The 25,972-nt window shown below is 38.6% G+C and overlaps 1 protein-coding gene across 1 annotated transcript in view; it reads left to right on the top strand.

The window, feature by feature from the left end:
• ADGRB3 (adhesion G protein-coupled receptor B3) overlaps positions 1–25,972 on the top strand; it is a gene marked incomplete at both ends in the record, with an annotated part of 792,585 nt that overhangs the window by 358,706 nt on the left and 407,907 nt on the right. Inside the window, one exon of the mRNA XM_081251355.1 lies at positions 19,898–20,092. Within this exon, the coding sequence (XP_081107481.1) occupies positions 19,898–20,092 (195 nt within the window). The remainder of the gene's footprint in view (positions 1–19,897; positions 20,093–25,972) is intronic.

Raw genomic sequence — 25,972 nt, 5'->3', positions numbered from 1 at the left:
CATCTTAACAAGTCATTTAAAATTTCTTTTCAGCAAAATCTAAGATGGATAGTCTGTGAAGGGCTTGTTTTTTTTCTTTCATCAGTCACATCATCTGACATATGTAGTAAATATTTTAAAATAAATTTATTTATTTATTTTTGGCTGCATCGGGTCTTTGTTGCTGCATGCGGGCTTTCTCTAGTTGCAGCAAGCGGGGGCTACTCTTCGTTGCATTGCGCAGACTTCTCATTGAAGTGGCTTATCTTGTTGTGGAGCTCTAGGTGTGTGGGCTGCAGTAGTGGTGGCTTGTGGGCTCAGTAGTTGTGGCTCGTGGGCTCAGCAGTTGTGGCTCGTGGGCTCAGTAGTTGTGACTCACAGGCTCAGTAGTTGTGGCTCATGGGCTCAGTAGTTGTAGCTCTCAGGCTCAGTAGTTGTGGCTCGTTGGCTCTAGAGCATAGGCTCATTCGTTGTGGTGCATGGGCTTAGCTGCTCCGCGACATGTGGGATCTTCCCAGACCAGGGCTCGAACCCATGACTGCTGCAGTGGCAGGCGGATTCTTAACCACTGCGTCACCAGGGAAGCCCTAGTAATTTTTAATTAAATCTCAGTCATTGTGTAAAGCAAATGTAGGATTTTGGGACAGTGTTGATGTCCACCAAAAAGCATTCCCACTTTTTCAGACATAATTAGGAACAGGAACTTTAAAGCAGCCAAGGATTCATCTGGGTCAAGATGTTTTGCAGTTTTCATCAGACTACCACATCCCCTTAGTCTCCCTTTCTCCACTGTGTGTTTATATGCTTTGGATAGAGAGCTCATGTGTGCCCATCCTATCAGTCCTGAGAAACTGTAGAAGATTCAGCTCTGCCTTTCAGAGTGTCCAGGCTTTCTGCCCAGGCAATTTCAAATACATCAAATGTCTTGAGTGGGAGGCAGCTGGTTACTTAAAGCTGGACTCCTCCCTCACTAGGCATTTGTTTCTAAATGCCTACTTACAAGGATGGAGAAAACTGCACTCTGCTTTTTACAAGTGTTTATCCTAACTCTTCAGCTTCCTACACATTCCAAAAATCCAGCCAACGACTCATGGAGAGAAATCCCAGTAAGATATTTAGGGACCCTTCAATTTCCATTATAGTTCTTCAGCCCTGAGCAACCAAAGAACATTAGTTTCTCTTTCTACCCTAGAAGTTCTCTGCCTTGGCCACACCTTCCCCTCACTTTTTGCCAAAATTTAGCAAACATTCCTAAGGGGATAAAAAACAGCTGGCTGAAATTGTTTGCCTACCTCAGAAAGGATCTCTTCTTTCTGGAAACTTAGTTCATCTCATCCATAGCTCGCTGAAGCTCTGCGAGCTTGAAGAATATGATTTTCGTAATTTATATGGTTTTTCCTAGTTGTAGTGGCAAACACATTGGCCTTACAGGAATTACTACACTTTAATAAACTGACAAATTTTCAATGTATTATAAAATATTTAAAAAAATCTTTAGGCACATATGATAGTGTTTCCCAGGGAATCTTAAGGGAGTCTATTACAAAGCTGTATAATGAAATACTTCTAAAATTATACTTTATTTCCTCTTTATAAAAAATGCACAACATATTACTGATTATATCTATAAATCTCAGAAGATTTTTAAGCTTCTCCCTTATTATGGATTATTGTAACTTGGTGAAGAAATGTTAGAATTAGTTTTAGGCATTGAAATCTACTGACTTGAAACTTATTCATGGGATGATTTAATGGAATATACTTGTACAGATAATTATGTTTAGGCTAATGCCAAAGGAAAATATTATAAATCAAAGTGTACTCTATTATTTAATCATTCATCCATCCATTCAACTACTCATTAGTTATTCTACAAATATGTACTGGGCTTTAACTAGGTGCAACACAGTGTAAGGACCCAAGTATGCAACTTGAATATGACACACACAACAAATACAAAATAAAGTAGACAGGAAAAGAGACGAAATAATTCCAAACTGTGATACGTTGGAGGAGCTTAACAAAGTGTCAACATAGGGAATAAAGTTTGGGCGCTACTTTACATAAGAAAGTCAATGAGATATCAAAGAGGAAATGATATTATAAGAGTGACCAGAAAGATGAGATAGATGTAGACATGCAAAGAGTGGAGAGAATGAGTTTTTCAGAGCATGAGTGTACATTCTACTGGGGAGAATAGCGTGTGGGAAAACCATGAGGTGTTTAAGGAAGTGAAACTCGATCCAGTGGTCAGAGATATTGAGCAAGAAGAGTGTCATGAGATGAAGTTGGAGAACTGGGTAAGGAAAAAATTATTCTGTGCCTTAAAGACCTTAGCTAAGAGTTTGGATTTTATTCTAAGGGGAATGGGAAGCCATTGACAGTAAGGAGTGATATGCTTCAGTATAATGGAAGAGGGTGAGGGGGCCGTTCTATAGGGAATAGAATGTAGAGGGCAGGATGGGAAGTTGTGGAGCTCACTGCAGAATCCAGAGGAGAGATGATGGAACCCTTTATTAAGGTTGAGCGAGAACATGCGGCTGATGTGATATCATTTTCTGAAATGAGAAGGCAAGACAATGAAGGTTAACTTGAGACAGGTGGCTTAGGGGTTGCCAAAGGTTGCATGGTATAAAAGTGTGACATAAAGAACTTAGAGTAGAACTAGCCAGTGTAGATGTGACTTGTCTCCAGGAAAGTTGAGCTACTCGGATGCAGGTGCAGAGAATGCATTTGGTAGAGCCAAGATGTTTTCTGAAGACCAAAAGTAGAAGCAGCACCTAGGAGCTTGATAGAAATATAGAACCTATCCCAGACCTGCACTTTGAAAAGTTACATTTGTGATTCATATACACATTACAATTTAAGAAGTACTGTGGTAGAGTGTATCTAGGTTTGAAGTTTTACTGAATGGATGCAAAGAATTTAAATAAGTGCTGGCCAGCTCCATACCATTGAAACGCATAGTATGTTAAATGATACCTAGTTTCTCTCTCCTAGCAAATGGGAGGATCGTGCTTCTTCACCCCTTGAAGTTCCAGCCAACTGGTTGTGCATGGAAGTGATCTTTCTTATTTCAGGCTTGGGAATGTCCTTGCCAGTGCAAAATACTTCATCCTCTGTCATCCTAAGCCCCTGAGTGACTAGCATGAACAGAGCCTCCCTGACGACCTGGGTTGCATATGTAAAGTGAGTGAGAAATACATCTTTTGTTTTTAGGTACTGAGATTTGGGAGTTGTTTGTTATCACAGCATAATCTATCCCATTCTGACTGATGCAGTATCTCTAGAACTAGGAAACCAAGTAACAGAAACAGAATTGAAAAAGCCTCAGAGAAGGAGGGTTACTTATTGCTCTGCCTCCCATTGGGCAGGTGCCTGAAAGTTTGGGTCCCGATCTGGAACCACCATACTACTTTGAGCTCATGCATATGCTCTAGTGCTGTCCCCTGCGTCAGAATATTAATAATCATTCTAGATTTGTTTGGTGTTAAGAAAAGAAATTCCACCTACCTATGGCCTATGCTCGGGAATTGTACTTTTAAATTTTGACTAGAAATTAAAGCTCTTCCTAGTTTTTTTGTGAGGAGGTACGTTTACTCTGCTTTCATTCTTACTTTGGAACTTTCCAGGTTTTATAAGGAAATATGCACAGTGTATACCCGGCTCAGTTTTCTTCATGACTCAGTTTATTCTCATAACAATACCTTGTAGTCCTCAAATTCATGGCATCCTCTCTCTCACTTCAGGAATTCCTGGGGCAAGAAATTATGATACTCAATGCACCTATGGTCAAATGCTTTTCGTCCTGGGTTCTGGGCAATAATATATAATTTATGTAGGGTAATATTTAACTAAATCTCCCTATCACATTGTCTCTAGAGGAGAATTGTCTTTTCATATTTGAAGTCCTAGCCCTAAGATGAATGTATTTTTTTTTAATATCAAATATAGGGAAAATTGAGAAATATTCATGTACTAGAACAAAAGATATACTTTCTTTTCCATACAGAATGATCTCTGTCTTTCCTGGAGACACCAGATAAACCTGTAATTTTTTTTTTTTTTTTTTTTTGTGGTACGCGGGCCTCTCACTGCTGTGGCCTCTCCCGTTGTGTAGCACAGGCTCTGGACGCACAGGCTCATCGGCCATGGCTCACGGGTCCAGCCGCTCTGCGGCACGTGGGATCCTCCCGGACCGGGGCACGAACCCGCATCCCCTGCATTGGCAGGCAGACTCCCAACCACTGCACCACCAGGGAAGCCCCTGTAAATAATTTAAAACTATCATTCAGTGAGTGACTTTTGTCTTAGAAAATGATAGTTATTAACTGAAGCAAAAGATGTATATTTAGATCATTGCTTTATGAAAAGAAGTTTCTTGTATAATTATCTTTTAATTGAAGCCACTTAGAGCTGTGAGAACCTTTAATATACCTTACAGATGGATTGTAGGAGTTGAAGCTGAAAATAATATATGAATATATAATGTTTAAAGTGTGTCATTTGCACAGAGTGACTACAATGAACCTTTTTTTAGGATTCACAATAGAGACAACTGTGGCTGGCAGTGGGAGGCATAAAGTGAAAAAAATAAGGTTATTTCAGAAACACACTTACTCTTTAAACCATGACCCTAACCACATCTCTCTATGTAAAGAACAAAGAGGCTTAATCCAGAAGTATAAAAAGCAACTATTTTGAGACTTTTTTTTTTTTGCCTTTCACTGTTGATCTTGTCAACAGTATTAAATGTGAATGACACAGAAACTTTTAAAGCTTGTCCTTTGGAGAAAACATGTTCATAGAGTACAACAATGTGAGCAGATATAATCACTGACAATTATAATTTTATAGGAAATATTAAAATTATAAATCTTTCTGAACTACTTCAGTGACTAAAATAAGAGAATTAAAAAAAAATAAAGCCCAAGGGAAACAGAAACCTTGATGTATCCATAGGGACTTTTCTCTCCACTTGAATAAAACTACCTACAAAATCTTTTATAGATATTGGTAAATGGCTTTAGGGACATTTCTGCATTGCATTAAAAAATACTGACCACTACTCAAATAATTGACAGTACCTCAACAGCCTGGAAAGTTGCTCTTCAAGCCTCTTGATTTTTATATTCTTTCTACATATGAAAAAGATTTAGTGTCTCTTTAAAACCAACGTGGTTGAGGATGACTTCTAAATATTTAAACATTGTGATAGTCTCTAACAACAGTGCTGTATAAAACCTAGTTAAGTGTGTGGTGTTAAGAGCATGGACCCTGGAATCCAACTGCTTGAGCTCAAATCTTGGTACAATTTAGGAGCTAGGCAATCCTGGGGGACTCATGTCAACACACTGTGTCTCTACATCTTCATCTGTTAAATGTGGATAATTATGGCACCTCCAATGGTCGTTTTAAAACTCAGATGAGATAATTTATGTAAAACATAGTCCCATGCTTGCCATAAAATAGGCATTTAATAAATGCTATATTTTGTTGTAATTATCATTATTTTTAAAAGGTAGAAATTCTGTAACTATAACTGTAGAAATTTAAAATTTCTGAAATAGTTTGCCTATTTATATTAATTGGATATCATTTAAAAGACAATTCTGTCAGAAAATGTAAATGTTCTCTAATTATTACATGCTTCTTTGTTTTGAATAATTGTGGACAGCTATGTTTTTACCTTGTTGACTTTTGAGGATTATAGTTATAAAAGGAAAAAGAAAATTCTTCTGTGGTTTCAGTTTAATTTAACAAGCACTTTGAGAGTATATTTCTGTGTGTCAGACAATGTGCTGGAAATTACAGGGTAAACAAATTGAAAAAAGAAACTACAGGCCCTTTAGGAGTTTATGGTCTAATAGAATGTATAAGATAAGAACATAAACACTATAATAATATAAGATAGAGCAAGATTTCTTATATGAGGTTTGAAAGTAGAGATCATATAATGATTGCAGTTATCTGAAAAGAATTCAGGAAGGAGAAAAGAAAACAATTTAACAAAAGGTTCTGGGGAAAGCATTTAAATTTATAGAAGCACATAAGTCGGGGAGTAAGAGCAGGATCTATGGGCTTTCTTTGGGGAACGGTGAATAGTTCATTCTGGTTGGTATTAGGGAACTGCAGCAGGAGAGGAACAGTGGGATGGACCAAGCTAGTACTTCACAGATCATACTGAGGTTCTGCATAAACTACAGCAAGAATATATTTTCAAATATTATGTTATCACTGAGCTCAAAAGAAAGACAGAGAAATACTTAGATATCAGAAATGAGGGGGAAAAAGTGAAAGCCAGAGTGATAGGAGAAAGCTGATGCTTCAACAGCCTGGGACAGTTTCAGATTATATGTGAGTCCTAGGTACTGGCGGCTGAGATTCTAAAGCTGTCTTGGGTTTGCTCACAAGAGCCCTTTCCACACAAGTCATGATACTATACCTAGCTCCCTGCAACAAGCTGGCACTATCTTGATTGCTCTGGCTTCATGGGCAAGAAAAACTCTGTAGGTCTAGGATATGTCTAAGAAATTTAAATTTATACAAGGTTTTGGGAGGAAGAGGAAAGAAATGACCTTTCAGAAACTGAAACTCTTAGCTGAACCATAAACAGAAGAATTAACATGGAAATTAACATAAAATGATCCAGTATCATTGAACTGCCTGAGGCCCTCACCCTCAGAGAAACATACTCAAAGCTAGTTTTTTAGAACTCTTTCACAAAACAACAACATGTGGGTCTTAAAGGATAAACACACTTAATGAATATGAGTTGGCAATAATTACAAATATCATGAGGGAGAATTATCAAATGCAAGAATCAAGAAAATTAGCAATGCAAGAAGTAGAAATATTAGAAAATATGAAAGAAATTATTACATATTTGTTTAAAATAATTTGAGCAATAAAAGAAAGAACAGAAAGCACAGTTCAGAAATGAAAGACTGTGAAAAAGATGAACTAGAACTTCTATACGTGGAAAATATTGTCATTGAAATTAATAAACAGAATAAAGAGACAATTAGACACAATTGAAGAAAGAATTAGTGATCAGAAGTTAGGTTTGGAAAAAGATCACTCAGAAGCCAGAATAGATAAAGAAATGAAAATCATAAAGGAGAACTTAGAAAATGAAGAGTAAAAAGAGATAATTTAGTATACAGTTAACAGAAATGTATATAATATAATGGAAATGTATTCCAGAAAGAGACTACATAGAGATTGCAGGAGAAGCAACATTCTATGAGTTAGTGCTTAAGAATTTTCCAGAGTGAAGACAGATAATATATTCAGATTAAAAAGAATCATGAATAAATACATGAAAATCCACATAAACTTAATCCTCATTGTACTAAAAACACAAAGAAAAACACTAAAGCTACCACAAAGAAAAGACTGGTAATTTACAGAATATCAGCTGTCTACTTTGCAACAGTGGAGGCACTAAGTCATATTATGAAAATGCAAAGGGAAAAATAAACACTCCCATGAAAAAGATCAACTGAAAGTGAGTATAACTTTAAAAAAAGGAAGTCAAAGATTGAAAGAGTTACCATTCACAGAACCTTACTAAAACAACTCCTAAAAGGTTAGAAAAAAGGAAACTATGCTCAGAAAGAAGAAGAGAATGTAAGAAGCAATGGTTAAAAAGTAATAGTGAATAAATAGATTGGATTAAAATTATTACCACTGGCCAAGCTGAGGTGTTGGCACAACCATTTCTCACTAGGCACTCTGATCTGAAGTGCAGGGTGTGAGGCCTCTGCATGAAGCACCCTGTGAACAAGTGAAACTAAATGAAGCACAAAGGACAAGAAAAAAAAAAGCAAGCTGCAAACGCTCTGAAAAAAATGCCTCTGCACCTGTAGCTCTTGCAGAGGTTGGCATCATCAGTGGAGTCTACTATTGCAGGGGGACCTTCAAGATGGTGGAGGAGTAAGATGTGGAGATCACCTTCCTCCCCACAAATACATCAAAAATGCATGTACATGTGGAACAACTCCTACAGAACACCTACTGAAGGCTGGCAGAAGACTTCAGACTTTGTAAAAGGTGAGAAAATCCCCATGTACCTGGCCATGTCACTGACAGGGTCTTGTTGCTCTGGCCTGGTGTCAGCACTGAGCCTCTGAGGTGGGAGAGCTGAGTTCAGGACATTGGACCATGAGAGACCTCCCAGCCCCATGTAATATCAAATGATGAAAGCTCTCCCAGAGATCTCAGTCTCAACACTAAGACCCAGCTCCACCCAATGGCTAGCAAGCTCCAGTGCTGGATGCCCTATGCCAAACAACTAGAAAGACAGGAACACAACCCAACCCATTAGCAGAGAGGCTGCCTAAACTCATAGTAAGTTCACAGACACCACAAAACATACTGCCAGACGAGACACTGCCCACAATAAAGACAAGATCCAGCCTCATCCACCAAAACACAGGCACAAGTCCCCTCCACCAGGAAGCCTACACAAGCCACTGAGCCAACCTTACTCACTGGGGGCAGACAACAAAAACAATGGAAACTACAAACCAGCAGCCTGAAAAAAGGAGACCCCAAACACAGTAAGTTAAACGAAATGAGAAGACAGAAAGATATACAGCAGATGAAGGAGCAAGGTAAAAAACCACTAGACCAAACAAATGAAGAGGAAATAGGCAGTCTACCTGAAAAACAATTCAGAGTAATGATAGTAAACATGATCCAAAATCTTGGAATTAGAATGGAGAAAATACACGAAACAGTTAACAAGGACCTAGAAGAACGAAAGGGCAGTAACACAATAATAGTAGGGGAATTGAACAGCCCAATTACAACAATGGACAGATCATCAAAACAGAAAACAAATAAGGAAACACAAGCTTTAAATGACACAATAGACCAGATACATTTAATTGATATTTATAGAACATTCCACCCAAAAGTGGCAGAATACACTTTCTTCTCAAGTGCTCATGGAACATTCTCCAGGAGAGATCATATCTTGGGTCACAAATCAAGCCTTGGTAAGTTTTAAAAAATTGAAATTCTATCTAGTATCTTTTACAACCACAACGTTATGAGACTAGATATCAATTACAGGAAAAATACTGTAAAAAGTACAAACACATGGAGGCTAAACAATACACTACTAAATAACCAGGAGTTCACTGAAGAAATCAAAGAGGAAATAAAAAAATACCTAGAAATACATGAAAATGAAAACACGATGACCCAAAACCTAGGAGATGCAGCAAAAACAGTTCTAAGAGGGAAGTTTATAGCCATACAATCATATCTCAAGAAACAAGAAGAATCTCAAATGAACAACCTAACCTTACACCTAAAGCAATTAGATAAAGAAGAACAAAAAAACCCCACATTAGCAGACAGAAAGAAATCATACAGATCAGATCAGAAATAAATGAAAAAGAAATGAAGGAAATGATTGCAAAGATCAATGCAACTAAAAGCTGGTTCTTTGAGAAGATAAACAAAATTGATAAACCATTAGCCAGACTCATCAAGAAAAAAAAAGGAAAAACTCAAATCAATAGAATTTGAAATGAAAATGACAATGCAGAAATACAAAGGATCATGAGACATTACCACAAGCAACTATATACCAATAAAATGTACAACCGGGAAGAAATGGACAAATTCTAAGAAAAGAACAACCTTCCAAGACTGAACCAGGAAGAAATAGAAAATATAAACAGACCAATCACAAGCACTGAAATTGAAACTGTGATTAAAAATCTTCCTACAAACAGAAGTCTAGGACCAGATGCCTTCACAGGTGAATTCTATCAAACATTTAGAGAAGAGCTAACACCTATCCTTCTGAAACTCTTCCAAAATATAGCAGAGGGAGAAACACTCCCAAACTCATTCTAAGAGGCCACCATCACCCTGATACCAAAACCAGACAAAGATGTCACAAAAAAAGAAAACTACAGGCCAATATCACTGATGAACACAGATGCAAAAATCCTCAACAAAATACTAGCAAACAGAATCCAACAGCACATGAAAAGAATCATACAACGTGATCAAGTGTGGTTTATCCCAGGAATTCAAGGATTCTTCAATATACACAAATCAATCAATGTGATAAGCCATATTAACAAATTGAAGGATAAAAACCATATGATCATCTCAATAGATGCAGAAAAAGCTTTTGACAGAATTCAGCACCCAATTATGATAAAAACTCTACAGAAAGTGAGCAAAGAGAGAACCTACCTCAACATAATAAAGGCCATATCTGACAACCCCACAGGCAGCATCAGTCTCAATGGTGAAAAACTGAAACAATTTCCTCTAACATCAGGAAGAAGAAAACGCTGCCCACTCTCTTCACTATTATTCAACATAATTTTGGAAGTTTTAGCCAAAGCAATCAGGGAAGAAAAAGAAATAACAGGAAGCCAAATCAGAAAAGAAGAAGTAAAGCTGTCACTGTTTGCAGATGACATGATACTATACATAGAGAATCCTAAAGATGCTACAAGAAAACTACTATAGATAATCAATGAATGTTGTAAAGTATCAGGATACAAAATTAAGGCACAGAAATCTCTTGCATTCCTGTACATTAAAGATGAAAAATCTGAAAGAAAAATTAAGGAAACACTCCCATTTAGCACTGCAACAATAAATGTAAAATACCCAGGAATAAACCCACGTAAGGAGACAAAACTATCAGACACTATGCAGAAAACTATCAGACACTGATGAAAGAAATTAAAAATGGTACAAACAAATGGAGAGATATACCATGCTCTTGGATTGGAAGAATCAACATTGTGAAAATGATGAAACTACCCAAAGCAATCTACAGATTCAATGCAATCCCTATCAAACTAGCAATGGCATTTTTCACAGAAGTAGAACAAAATATTTCACAATTTGTATGGAAACACAAAAGATCCCGAATAGCCAAAGCAATCTTGAGAACGAAAAATGGAGCTGGAGGAATCAGGCTCCCTGACTTCAGACTATACTACAAAGGTACAGTAATCAAGACAGTATGGTACTGGCACAGAAACAGAAATATAGATAAATGGAACAGGTTAGAAAGCCCAGAGATAAACTCACATACATATGGTCACCTTATCTTTGATAAAGGAGGCAAGAATATACATTAGAGAAAAGACAGCCTCTTCAATAAGCAGTGCTGGGAAAACAGGACAGCTACATATAATAGAATGAAATAAGAACACTTCCTAACACCATACACAAAAATAAACTCAAAATGGATTGAAGACCTAAATATAAGCCCAGACACTATAAAACTCTTAGAGGAAAACATAGGCAGAACACTCTATGACATAAATCAAGGGTCCTTTTTGACCCACCTCCTAGAGAAATGGAAATAAAAACAAACAAATGAGACCTAATGAAACTTAAAAGCTTTTGCACAGCAGAGGAAACCATAAACCAAATGAAAAGATAACCCTCAGAATGCGGGAAAATATTTGCAAGCGAAGCAACTGACAAAGGCATAATCTCCCAAATACACAAGCAGCTCATGCAGCTCAATATCAAAAAACCCAATAACCCAATCTAAAAATGGGCAGAAGACCTAAACGAACATTTTCCCAAAGATGATATGCAAATTTCCAACAAACACATGAAAGGATGCTCAGCATCAATAATCATTAGAGAAATGCAAATGAAAACTACAATGAGGTATCATCTCACACCTGTAAGAATGTCCATCATCCAAAAATCTACAAACAATAAATGCTGGAGAGGAAGTGGCGAAAAGGGAACCCTCTTGCACTGTTGGTAGGAATGTAATTGATACAGCCACTATGGAGAACAGTATGGAGGTTCGTTAAAGAGCTAAAAATAGAATTACCCTATGACCCAGCAATCCCACTACTGGGCATAAGACCCTGAGAAAACCATAATTCAAATAGAGACATATACTGCAATATTAATTACAGCAATATTTACAATAGCCAGGACAAGACATGGAAGCAACCTAAGTGTCCATTGACAGATGAATGGATAAAAAGATGTGGCACATATATGCAATGGAATATTACTCAGCCATGAAAAGAAACGAAATTGAACTATATGTAGTGAGGTGGATGGACCTAGAATCTGTCATATAGAGTAAAGTAAGTCAGAAAGAGAAAAACAAATACCATATGCTAACACATATATATGGAATTAAAAAAAAAAAGGTTCTGATGAACCTTGGGGCAGGACAGGAATAAAGACACAGACATAGATAATGGACTTGAGGACATGGGTAGGGGGAAGGGTAAGCTGGGACAAAGAGGGAGAGTAGCTTTGATATATATACACTACCAAATATAAAATAGAAAGCTAGTGGGAAGCAGCTGCATAGCACAGGGAGATCATCTTGGTGCTTTATGACCACACAGAGGGGTTGGATAAGGAGGGTGGGAGGGAGCCACAAGAGGGAGGAGATATGGGGATATATGTATACGTATAGCTGATTCACTTTGTTATACAGCAGAAACTAACACAATTGTAAAACAATTATACTCCAAGAAAGATGTTAAAATAATTATTACCATTTATTGTTGTTTATTTCTAATCTCATAGTGCTGTGGTCAGAAAAGATGGTTGATATGATTTCAATTTTCTTAAATTTACCAAGGCTAACTTTGTGGCCCAGGATGTGGTCAATCCTGGAGAATGTTCCATGTGCACTTGAGAAGAACGTGTATTCTTCTGCTTTTGGATTGAGTGCTCTATAAATGTAAATTAAGTCCATCTGGTCTAATGTGTCATTTGAAGCTTGCGTTTCCTTACTGATTTTCTGTCTGGATGATCTGTCCATTGATGAAAGTGGGGTGTTAAATTTCCCCACTTCTATTGTGTTACTTTCAATTTCTCCCCTTATGGCTCTTAATATTTGCCTTATATATTGAGGTCCTCCTATGTTGGGTGCATATATGTTTACAATCGTTATATCTTCTTTTTGGTTTGATCCCTTGGCTGTTATGTATTGTCCTTCTTTGACTCATAGCAGTCTTTATTTTTAAGTCTATTTTGTCTGATATGAGTATTGCTACTCCAGCTTTCTTTTGATTTCCATTTGCATGGAATACCTTCTTCCATCCCATCACTTTCAGTCTGTATGTATTCCTAGGTCTGAGGTGAGTCTCTTGTAGACAGCATATATACAGGGCTTGTTTTCATATCCATTCAGCCAGACTATGTCTTTTGGTTGGAGCATTTAATCCATTTACATTTAAGGTAATTATCGATATGTGTGTTCCTATTGCCATTTTCTTAATTGTTTGGGTTTTTTTTTTTTGTAGGTTTTTTTTCTTTCCTTCCTCTTTTGTTCTCTCCTCCTGTGGTTTGATGACCATCTTTAGTGTTGTCTTTGGGTTGCTTTTTCTTTTTTGTGTGTGTATCTACTGTTTTTGGGGGGTTTGCTGTTACCTTGAAGTTTTGATATAGCAGTCTGTATATGTACAGGACTGTTTTAGGTTGCTAATCTCTTTCCCACCTAGAGGAGTTCCTTTAGCATTTGTTGCAAAGCTGTTCTGGTGGTGCTGAATTTTCTTAGGTTTGCTTGCTTGTCTGTAAAGCTTTTGATTTCTCTGTCAAATCTGAATGAGAGCCTTGCTGGGTAGAGTATTCTTGGTTGTAGTTTATTCCCTTTCATCATTTTAAATATATCATGCCACTCCCTTCTGGCTTGCAGAATTTCTGCTGAGAAATCAGCTGTTAACCTTTTGGGATTTCCCTTTTATGTTATTTGTCATTTTTCCCTTGTTGATTTTAATTTTTTTTCTTTGTCTTTAATTTTTGTCAGTTTGATTACAATGTGTTTCAGCATGTTTCTCCTTGGGTTTATCCTAACTGGGACTTTCTGTGCTTCCTGGACTTGGGTGGCTATTTCCTTTCCCATGTTAGGGAAGTTTGGGACTATAATCTCATGAAATATTTTCTCGGCTCCTTTCTCTCTCTCTTCTCCTTCTGGGACCCCTATAATGTGATTGTTGGTGCATTTAATGCCGTCCCAAATGTCTCTTAGGCTGTCTTCATTTCTTTTCATTCTTTTTTTCATTATTCTGTTTTGTGGCAGTGATTTCCACCATTCTGTCTTCCAGGCACTTATCCATTCTTGTGCCTCAGTTATTCTGCTATTGACTCCTTCTAGTGTATTTTTTATTTCAGTTATTGTATTGTTCATCTTTGTTTGTTCTTTAATTCTTCTAGGTCTTTGTTAAACATTTCTTGCATCTTCTCGATCTTTGCCTCCATTCTTTTTCCAAAATCCTTGATCATCTTCACTATCATTATTCTGAATTCCTTTTCTGGAAGATTGCCTATCTCTACTTCATTTAGTTGTTTTTCTATGGTTTTACCTGATTCCTTCATCTGGGACATAATCCTCTGCCTTTTCATTTTTTCTCTCTTTCTGTGACTGTGGTTTCCATTCCACAGGCTGCAGGATTGTAGTTCTTCTTGCTTCTGCTCTCTTCCCTCTGGTGGATGAGGCTATCTAAGAGGCTTGTGCAAGCTTCCTGGTGGGAGGGACTGCTGGTGGGTAGAGCTGGGTATTGCTCTGGTGGGCAGAGCTCAGTAAAACTTTAATCCACTTTTCTGTTGATGGGTGGGGCTGTGTTCCCTCCCTGTTTGTTGTTTGGCCTGAGGTGACCAAGCACTGGAGCTTACAGGCTCTTTGGTGGGGCTCAGGGCTCACGCCATTCAGTCCTTCCCAGAACTTTTGCTGCCAGTGTCCTTATCCCCACAGTGAGCCACAGCCATGCCCTGCTTCTGCAGGAGACCCCCCAACAGTAGCAGGTAGGTCTGGTTCAGTCTCCTGTGGGGTCCCTACTCCCTCCCCTGGGTCCTGGTGCACACAAGACTTTGTGTGGGCTCTCCAAAGTGGAGTCTCTATTTCCCCCAGTCCTTTTGAAATCCTGCAATCAAATCCCACTGGGCTTCAAAGTCTGATTCTCTGGGGATTCCTCCTCCCATTGCTGGACCCACAGGTTAGGCAGCCTGATGTGGGGCTCAGAACCTTCACTCCAGTGGGTGGACTTCTGTAGTATAATTGTTCTCCAGTCTGTGACTTGCCCAACCAGTGGTTATAGGGTTTGATTCTATTGTGATTGTACCCCTGCTACTGTCTTATTACAACTTCTCCTTTGTCTTTGGATGTGGGGCATCTTTTTTGTTAATTTCCAGTGTCTTCCTGTCGATGATGGTTCAGCAGTTAGTTGTGATTCTGGTGCTCTTGGAAGGAGTGAGCGCACATCCTTCTACTCCGCCATCTTGAACAAATCTCCTATCACCAGTTTGAAAAATCAAAAATAATAATAGTAAAGACTACCGTGAGGAATTCAGAAACAAAGTGATTGAATTATTAAGTAGCTATAAAGATGGAAATGTGGGACTGAAATAATCACTAACAATAGAAATAATGGGAGAATAGGGTTGGGTGGATAAAATGAGATAGAGAAAAGATTGGAATTGTTGGTTAAGATTATATTTGTTTGGCCTCATACATCAAATAATGGAGGGTATATTTGATTTAATATGAAAATGGATGGATTTTATGATGGATTTTTAAATTATTATTTTTAGCAGAGAAGTGATATGTCCAGACATGTGAAAGGCAAGATAGTTTAGCTTGGGGAAAGACTCAGTAAAACCAGTTAGGAGCCTAAGTAAAAGAGTGTGATGATAGGTATTGAAGACATGTTCCAGGCTCCATCTCGCCCAGAGGTAAGAAGGATAGATATGAGAGACATTACATAGCTAGTATTTAGAGGAACTAGAAATTGAAGATGAAAAATAAGGAAGAGAAAGAGTCACTGTGTCTAATTTTAATCTCTATCTTTGCAGTAACCCATCATAACAGCATTCTATGATATTTGCTATTTTTTACAGACAAATCAAATGATTCTAGGAAAGATCTGTCCAGTGTTCCTAAGTAGTAAATATTAGAACTACATTTAAATTCAGGTTTTATGGCTCCAACAGTTCTTTAAACATAATATACTAGTACGATTTCCAGAGAGAATGCTTAGTAGGTAATTATTGAGTTTAATTTGCAACGTAAAGAGTTGTGGGTTTCAAATCAGATTTCATACCTCTGATTTTGATTTTGAAGAGAAACAATGAAGACTAATTGAAAGGATAGAGCAACATGAGGTGTTGGTATTTAAATAGGATACCCAAATCAGGCCATATTTTTGAGAGAGGGAAAGATTGGAGAAGAATGAAGATTGAAGAACAGGTGGGATTCAAAGTCATAGAGGTTAATCATAGGGTTAAATCATGGAGATGAAAATTAAGGATGCAAGTAAAGGAACAGTGTGAAAATAGAGAAAGATGAGGTGAGCAAACACAATCTGAACTCTATTTCTTCATCCAGAACAGTCCAGCAGATAAACATGGATTTGTTATTCTAGAAAAAAGTAGTGAAAGGGTAGGCACAAGGTAAGGACTCTTCTGATAGAGAAGGAAGGTCAAGAGACTGGAATTGTTTTCCACCTAAATATGTTCTGGATCTGTCTTATCTGAACACCCTTTACATCCTTCATAAATGCTACCAGTAGCCTATGCTAGTGTGTACAAACATTACAAGGTATTGTTATGCCTTGGCTGGGTGCCTTCCACTGACAATGCCAGGAAGGATGCTAATTAGTGCCAATTGTGGGAGCTGGTGTTGTGGTCTGGGCACATCTGTCTCCAAAGATCAGGACTGAGAACAGTTCATTCCAGCTGTCAGATGGCAGTAATGTTATTAATTTATTACTAACTGGGCCACATTTGGTGCTGACCCAGACGTGAAAGACTGCCTTTCCTAGCTCTGATTAGCTGAGCCATCCAAAGCCTTCTGTGTTATTTTTACTGCAAACAGAAAACATGTCTGACTGTTGTATTCCTCAAGGTTCAAGTCAATGTTGTGATGCTTTTGTTTGTGGGGAAGGATGAATTTTGTCTACCTGAGTTAGACCCTCACAGACATAGGTAGGTGTTGCCAAAATAACAGATAGGGAGCTGAGTTGAGTAGTCAGACGAAGTTTACCTTGGCGACCGTTGCTTCACCACATCCCTAGTGGAGAACAGTCTAAGTGCTCCTTGGTTTTGAGCATCTCAGCTGTGGTTTGCATTTCCATCACCAAACTGAACACTGAATTCTATGACATTTTTTAACATAGACCTTATTAATTTCATTTCTCTTCAGCATTTCACACTCCACCTGCTGAAGCAGACACTTTTGAGCCCAGGAGCTGCACTGTCTCTGTAGGTCAGGTAGTTGATTTATCTCATGCTGTTTGATACCAGTGTTTTCTATGGACTATGTTGATGAACAGTTTAGGACGGCTTCCAAGTGTGCCTAACTTAATCCCATGACTTCACATGAGTTTAGAAGGACTCATTCAATCATTTGTTCATTAATTCTTTTGTCCAAAATATTAAGTAAGTCTTCTAGGTACTGGAATGTAACAGTAAATAAAATACACAAAATCTCTTCTTTCACAAGTTCTAATGAGGGAAGCAGAAAAACAAATAATCCAAAAGATAGATGCACAGTGGTAGGTAAGGTTGAGCACTAAGAAGAAAAGTGAATATTTTTTTATAAAGGTGAGATACATAAATTAATATGTAAATAAATAGAAGGGTAAGATCATTGAGAATGACAAAGATACCATTTTAGATAGGAAGTCAGATAAGACCTCTCTGAGGAAATGACAAAATCATGTGGATCTCTGTGGAAAGACTGCTCCAGGCAAAAGGAAAAGCACATGCAAAGGCCCTGAGACAGGCCTGTATGAAATGTTGTTGAGGAAGATCAAAGAGACCAGAGTGACCAGAGCACAGTGAATCAGAGGGAAAGTGTTAGCAGTCTCCAGGAACCAGATCATGTAGGGCACACAGACCATGATGAAGCAGGGAGCTTTCCCGTGTGCAGTAGCTGTGCTGACTATGGTAGGCTTGTACGAGTTCACTTGAATTTTTTTTTAATGATTTTTAAAACTTTTAACCATATAGGCATATTTTTCAAGGCTTAGAAGATACATGAAAAACTGAGTCTCTGATGGCTTCAATTACATAAATAATAAGTTGAAAAGTTTAAATAAAAACCTAGGCAGCCCCGGCTCCAAAGCCCATTCCATCGTACTTTGTCATAAAGCACTAGTTAGAATATCGTAACTGAATTCACTCTACCAAACTTTTACAGTGCTGTGTTCTAAGGCTGTGAAGAAGGCAGGGAACCTACCCTCAAGGTTCGGAAAGACCACCCACAGAAGACATATAAGCAAATGATTATATTTAATTCAGTGTGATAAAGTGGTTGGTGTATACAAGGATTAAGAGACAGCACAGACAAGGAGTTGATTGTTTCTGTTTAGATATTTAGAAAAACCAGGACTATTTGAGTGGTGTATAAACATGAGACAATATAAGGGAGGAGGTTAGCATATCCAGTGTAAAAATAGGATGTTATGGCACACATGACCTGAACAGGAAATTGCAAAGAGTTATCACTAATTTAGAAGCAGGACTGAAGGTCAACCTGATAGCACACATCATTGTGGTGCACTAGCTGGCTTCTACTGGAGTTCAGCATCCTTTATGATTGGCCAACAGTGTCTGCATCTTGATTAAGATGGGCATTGAGACCACCGAGATCAGCAAGGACTAGATCACTGATGTCTCACCCATCCTCTGGCTTTAGTCAGGGGTTGATGGCTGCCACTGAGGGAAGACAGGAGAGAAATGAAATAAGAAAATGGCAAGAAACACACTCCCTATATATGTTATGTTTTTTTTAATATAACACGATGGGAACAGAGAATGTCTCTGAAGATTTTAATTTTCCCAAAATATTTTTAGACACAGCTTTAGAGACTAGAGAAAAGTTAAATATCTGAAGTGTCAAGGTAGCACTTTTTAAAATCCATTTTAAAGAAAATTCCTAACTTTAGGATTCGCTCAGATTGGCTGCCCTACTTCAAAGAATTTGTTGGCACTTTCTTTAATGGGAAATTGATGATTATAGTTATTACACTTTAACCTTTCTAGTCCAGTCTTTCTCTGGTGTGTGAGTTCTTGGTTATTTCATAATCCTTTGATAACTCATCATTATCATAAATTTAACAATGCGATGACAACAATTAACCTTTTAGTAAACAAGTAAACGTATTACAGATCTGTGCTGTCACTTTACCTTCTCTTTCCTTAACATTCTTCCACATGATAAGTTGATTTTCTTCCCTTGGGCTGGAGGATAAGCAAATATGAAAACTGACAGCATGTTTCCCTGGCCATCAGACTAATTTACGCTTGCATCTCAATAGTTCATTCTGCTGCTGAAAACCTAGCTGAGAGGTTTTTTGTTGTTCTTGCTGTATATTTTTTTAAATAAAGCCAAAATAATCCAGCTTTCAGTCATTTCTGTCATAGTAGTCCTTTAAAGTTTAACTAAATGTCTTTCTTAAGCTAAATGCCCCTGTGAAATCTCTTTTTTATTTTTGCTGCTGTATAAAGATGTCTTTATTTTAAGGGGTGAGGCAAAAATTATTAACCTCAGCTTGTTAATATAAAAGGATATTTTGAAGTGTTTATAATCTCCCATCTCTGCTCACACCTCACTGAACAATCTCCCCTGTTTACCACGTGCAAAACTATTTTTATTTATATTTCAATTAAAAACATAAATTAACACATGCTTTCTGCAAAGTGTTAAATTATGTTTTCTGAAAACTAGAAAAGGCAAGTCCGTCAAGTTAGCCAAAGTGTGGACATGGATGCGGAGGTCTATCCATGTGAGTTTGGGGTACACACAACTTAGTTTTGAAATCCTCCCAGGTCTTTCTGTGCTATTGGAATGTTGTCCCTGCAGTTTTAAATACATTCGTTTGATGAAGAAACAGTAATGAAGATTCTGATGTTTATTCCACTCTTTTGACCATCACAGATCAAAGAACACCTTGCGAAAGGGCAGAGAATGCTGGCAGGTGATGGGATGTCCCAGGTCACCAAGACGCTGCTGGATTTAACTCAGAGGAAAAACTTCTATGCAGGTGATCTTCTGATGTCCGTGGAAATCCTCAGGAATGTGACAGACACGTTTAAAAGGGCAAGTTACATCCCTGCATCTGATGGCGTCCAGGTAAGGGAGGTGATTCCATGAAGGAAAAGCAAGTGAGCTTGGGATCAGTTGTGGTCCTGAGAAGCCAGTGCAGCCACCATGGGGGCTTCCTGGCCTGGAGGGGAGGGTGCTCACTCCTGCTGGGGAAGGCATCCAGGCCGTGCTCAGCTGAGCTGTGGAAATGACCTCAGATCCTTAGTCATTCTATATACCTCGGTGTCCTCAACTGTAAAACGCATGTAATGCACCTCCAGGAGATAGTGAGCGAGAATGTGTGTGAAGTGATTTGAGTCCTCAGCAGAAAGGCACTATAGCAAATTCCAGGTTGTAGCATGGATATTTTATTCCCACATTTAATATCACCATCTTGCCATAGGAAACTATTAAAAGTACATTAAGCATAATGAAGGCCCATTAACTATAGCATGCAGAGAAGACACAGTTTAAGTTTTGTTTGGGGTTTTGCTATTAGAAGGGGGAAGGCCATGTTTAATTCTGTGGAACCATTGCCTGAAAATATCAGGCGAGTAGAGAATTGTTCTGGGTAGGAAAATAAGGAATTCAGTAACTCCTCACAGCATATTTTTCTTGTCATGGAAGACTTCTAGAACAGCATCATTTATTTCCATAGTAAAGTTTAAGTATTCATCTAATTTTAGAATTGCTTTTGCCATTAAGACAAAGCTTGTTGAATGGCAAAAAAAAAAGCATATTTAATGCAACTCTAGTTTGCATTTCAGATGAACTCTTCTTGTGCCTAGGCTAAAATGTACGCCTGCCAAGAATGTTGAGTTGTTTTTTGCATTTCCAACATAATGTTCTTCCTGTATCTTGGCAAGTTTTGGCAAAACTCCCACATCAGGTAGTTTTCTTTCAGCCCACTCTTCCTTTGGGAGTTTTATTTGCATTTCACTTGGAGAATTCAGAGGGTGGTTTTTTTGTTTTGTTCTTTGTTTTGCTTTTGTTTTGCTTTGTTTTGATCAGCTATTGAGGGAAAGAGGAATAGAAGGCTTTTTGGAATCATGGAATTATTCATAAATAATATTAAATGCCCTAATTTGTATAGAGGTACATATAGTATTTAAATTATATGCATATACTGCTGAAAGTAGCTGCAATGAGAGTTAGTGGAACTGCATTCTATATTTTATCATCAGTGTCCAGGAATATATTTTTCATTGTAAAAATACATAGTAGGAGGGCTTCCCTGGTGGCACAGTGGTTGGGAGTCCGCCTGCCGATGCAGAGGATACGGGTTCATGCCCCGGTCTGGGAATATCCCACATGCCGCGGAGCGGCTGGGCCCGTGAGACATGGCCTCTGAGCCTGCGCATCCGGAGCCTGTGCTCCACAACAGGAAAGGCCACAGCAGTGAGAGGCCTGCGTACCGCAAAAAAAAAAAAAAAAAAAAAAAAAAAATAGTAGGGGGGGAGGTAGAAGATTACTGTCATTTGAGCATTTCAGAGATGCATTTGTGAGGTTTTTTTGTTTTTATTTATTTTTTTTTTTGGCCGTACTGCATGGCTTGCCGGATCTTAGTTCCCTGACCAGGGATGGAACTGGGCCCCTGACAGTGAAAGTGCCGATTCCTAACCACTGGACCACCAGGGACTCCCCAAGATGCTTTTGTTTCTTTACAAAGAGTGAAAGAATTTTCCAGTTTTAAAAATGTACTAAGTAAGCCAAGTACAACCTTTCCCTGTAGTTCTGAGATACTTCTATCCATTGGCATTTACATTGAAAAATAACATCTGAAGCCCTTGACATAAAATACAAGCTGTAATTTTGAAAAACCTCAGATCCTTGTGTTCACGGGTGAAACATCAGGCAGAAGGCGGTACACAGTGAGCTCTTGGGCCTCTTTGAACCCTCGTGAGTGTAGGGCTTTAATATTTTTAGGTGCTGAAATTCAGGAAACTAAGATTCCCAGGTTGTATTGGGGACATATTATGATTGAGCTTCTCATTAGAGTGTGCAGACTCCATGGACAATTAGTGTAACCACAGGCTTCGGCATGGACATCAGCTGGCATGACTTGAATAGAGCAATGTGGCTGATGGTGGTGGTGTCCTTGTGGCATGGTCAGAAATACCTTCCTCTGTTTCTGCCCTGCTCTCTCCTTAGTCCTCCACATGCGCACAGAATTCTCAGCAGGCTGGTGTCCTAGGCATTCACAAACGGGAGATGTGTTTTTCTCTTTCACTGTCTTTATTAGTCTCTTTTCGGGCACCTGGAAACCTTCCTCTTCTGGGAGTCCTTCTTCTTCCGTCTTTTGCCCGTCAAACTCCTGGCACAGCTCCAGCAAGTCTTTCTGACTGCCAGGCCTGCAAGCCCCAAACTCCATCTGAAGATGACCTTTCTCATCTCTGAAATTCTAGCGAACTTTGTACCACTTTTCTTCTACTTTCCACAAGCAATTTTATACAAATCTTTTGGACGTATGCGTCATCTTTGCTTGATTACAGCCTTACTACGACTTCAGTCCTCCACTTTCAAGGGCTCTGGGCACTTGTGGTCGGCTAGCACCACAGGCTTCATATGGAGTAAGCTAAACTTGTCTTGAGTGCCACGTTTTCTTGTATTTTCTACTTTGCCTTGTAGAATTAGTGGTCCATAGGCTGGAACTGTAATGTCATCTTGACTTTTCCCTTCTCTTCCTTTCCTGTTGGGTCAGCCTACATGGTGCCTCTTCCGTCCGTCTTTCCTCTCTCTTCCCACTGTTGTTCCCCCCTCTTGGCCTCCAGTTACCCCAGCCTCCATTATTTCCATGGCCTCTTTCCTTTCGTCCTCAGATCCTTACCAACATTCCTCCTCATCTTGTACACCATGGTCCTATTGGCTGTCCTAGGACAGCCCTGATTCTGTCACTCCTCAGTCAGAAATCTTCAGCGGGGCTCCAAGGCCTCCTCAAAGATAAACTGAAGCCTGTGTCTTGGTTTCTTGTATGCCCACCATACGTAGGTCACCTGCCTTTCCACCCGTGTGCATGGACTACTCTTTCCCTTCACAGACTTGGAGCCAAGTGAACTACTTCCTGCTTCCTGGATGCACTGTGTGTTCTTGGCTTCAGGCCTTCGCCTCCTCTATGCCTTCAGACTGGCTTGTCTGTCTCCGTCTCCTAAATCAGTCTCTTGATACAGACTCTGGGTCTCTGAATTCCAGCAGCACTTTTCCTCCTGCATCTCTTTATGTCTTGAGTTATGAGTACTCATCTGCAAATCTTTGAAAAAGAAGAAATATCCCTGATCCATCTTTGGATACTAGCCGAGCTCCAGGTTCTCCTCTCCCCAAAGAGGAGTCTTGACTATAGTAGCTGCTCAACAAATGTTTGTTGAATTAATTAACAACAAAATTAATAACTACATAGATACCACTGAGCTTTTTTTATCCTTTTTTTTTTTAAACTGGGAAAAGAGCAAAGGCCAAAGAGACATTAAGGAAAACTATTTAAAGAGAATATATTCTTTTAAATGTAATTATGTGCAAGACATTTTATGTAAAATGCCTGGTGATGCTGGATTCAGTAAACAATTGACTTGATACATTGATGAAAGTGAGATAGTATAGCTACAACCTGTTAAAATTGGGTGAAAAAATAAAGTGTACTTTTATGTCTTGGAAGGATAAAACATAGTAATAGTTTTATTTTGGGAAACTGGTAGAAAATTGCTCCAAAAGTCCCTTCCCTCCAGGCACATTCTTTCCAAACCTTGGGGCTTCGTCATATGTCCAAACCTCTGCTCGTATTGGTCCTCTATGTAATTTATTCTTCCCATTTCCAATCTGATGCAAAAGTCCTTCAAGATCCAGCTCAAAAATCATTCCTACTCAAAAGTCTTCTCTTCAGATCTCAGGCAGAATTCAGTGTTTTCCTAATTGTCTGGTCTTTTTGAAACCTTGCAAATATCCCTACTAGAGCAGGTCTCTCACATAACATTGTAATTATTTGTTTTCAGGCCTCCCTTCAGCAGCAAATGTTAAACTTGTGGAGAGACAATTAGGTCCCTGGGGCTTAGCTTGGCACTTGGAGCATAGTAGACATGCAAATATTTGTTCAAGTAATTAGTGAATATGTGTAATGTAGTAATATTTGAGGAATTTACTTCACAAAAAACTAAGAAAAGTACTCTGAACATCCAATTAAGAGAAAGGAAGAAAAGGAGAGGAAAGCTTGTCTTTTTTTCCACCCCTGGGAAAATTCATACTGAGTCTCATTCTATCAGCAGAGGATGAACTCACAGCACCCACACCAGGAACTTGACAAAGTTGAATCATACATGCAAGTTGAAATTCCAGTTTGTCCAATAAATATCTTGATGTCTTCAGACACATTACTTAATCTTTCTCTACCTTATTTCTTCATATCTAAAGAAGAAATAGTAGTACAGTCTATTCTCTTTAGTCACGGTAGTTATATTCTCTAAAATGAAAGAATACTGAATCAGTTACTCATAGGGAAACTACAGGATGGGCTCCTTCAAGAATCTGTCATATAATTTTCATTGACCAATTAATACATGACCTGTTTTATGTGTGTTTCTGTTATTGTTATATATACATTGTATATATATATATATATATATATAACTGATGCCTGAACAAACCTTATCTAACACACATATTTTCTCTGTAAGGCATAACACAGCCTTCTTGGGTTTAGGAATACTAGATGGACCTCCAGCACAATGCTGATGGCCATTCTCAGCAGTGAAATTACCAAAAAGAAAAATATGGAGAGAAACCTGGGCATTAAATAGACCACGAAAAGAGCATGTTTACAGGATATGAGCTGAAACCAAAACTCAGAGCACGGTCATGTGACCTGAGCTGGGCGCTTGTGCATGAGTGACTCAAATTCACCACTGTGCGTGTCCTTGAAGCTATGACCTTTGATTTGGGGGTTACAAATAAATTGTAGTGAGGAGTTGAATTTGCAGATACGGAATCCATGAGTAATGAAGTTCGATGGTAACTATTTTCCAGTGTTGTTGTGAGGCTTAGAAGTAATTCAGGTTAAATACGTAACAACCCATACATGATGGTATTTGTGAGTCGTCCAGCAGAGAGTAGGTGCTCTGTAATGCCCTTAGTTCTGGCCTTGTAACTCTTAACATAAAAGTAAAAGATGGGCCTTGCTCTCAAGCTGCTTACAACGTCATTGAAGGAAAAGCTAACTCATGAATGAGGCTAGACCGGTAATGAGGAAGAGAGATATGAGTACAGTGTCTCACTTCCAGGAACTCTCAAAACATAGAATCTGAACTGCAGCAACAAGAAAAGAATTCATGGGAGCCTTAGGCCTTGAGATAGAATTTGGAGAAACAAGCTGGGTGTGGAAACAATAATCAAACTCCAGTCAAAGCCACAGAAATGGTATGAGTGTGGCACATTCAAAAGACCACGGTTGGTAAATAATGCAATTCACGTTGGAAAATGTCGATCGTGAAGGCAGGAGAATCAAGGCTAGAGGAGAGTTTGAATGTTATAAGCAAAGTTACTAGATGTGAGTGCTGTTTTTGGAAAGATGATCTGGCCAAGGTGGATAAGGGCGATTAGCGAGTAAAGGAAGACTGGGGGAAAGAAACCCATGAAAAGGCTACAGCAGTGACCTAGAGGTTGGAAAAAAGAAAGCATGTTTCAGTGACAGTGGATCAGAAAAGCAGGCATGATCCACTTAATGGAATGAAAGGCAGGCCCCGGAGACAGCTTATATTTTGGGGTAAAGAAAGAAAAATTGGAAAGAATACATTCATGGAGTATCCACATGGACTCCTTGTTTAAAGTTGCCCTCAAACTTCCTGGATGCAAGGATTTGTCTCTTTTCAGGCATGCTTTTGTTCCCTGACAAAACTTCTGTTGGTCTAACTCAGTGTTTTCCTAATGTCTTTGACTATGACCCAC

Source organism: Mesoplodon bidens, assembly GCF_964165515.1.
Source record: "Mesoplodon bidens genome assembly, chromosome: 12".
NCBI classification, from domain to species: domain Eukaryota; kingdom Metazoa; phylum Chordata; class Mammalia; order Artiodactyla; family Ziphiidae; genus Mesoplodon; species Mesoplodon bidens.
The sequence above is the reverse complement of the archived record's forward strand: the minus strand, read 5'-3'. Positions and strand labels throughout refer to the sequence as shown.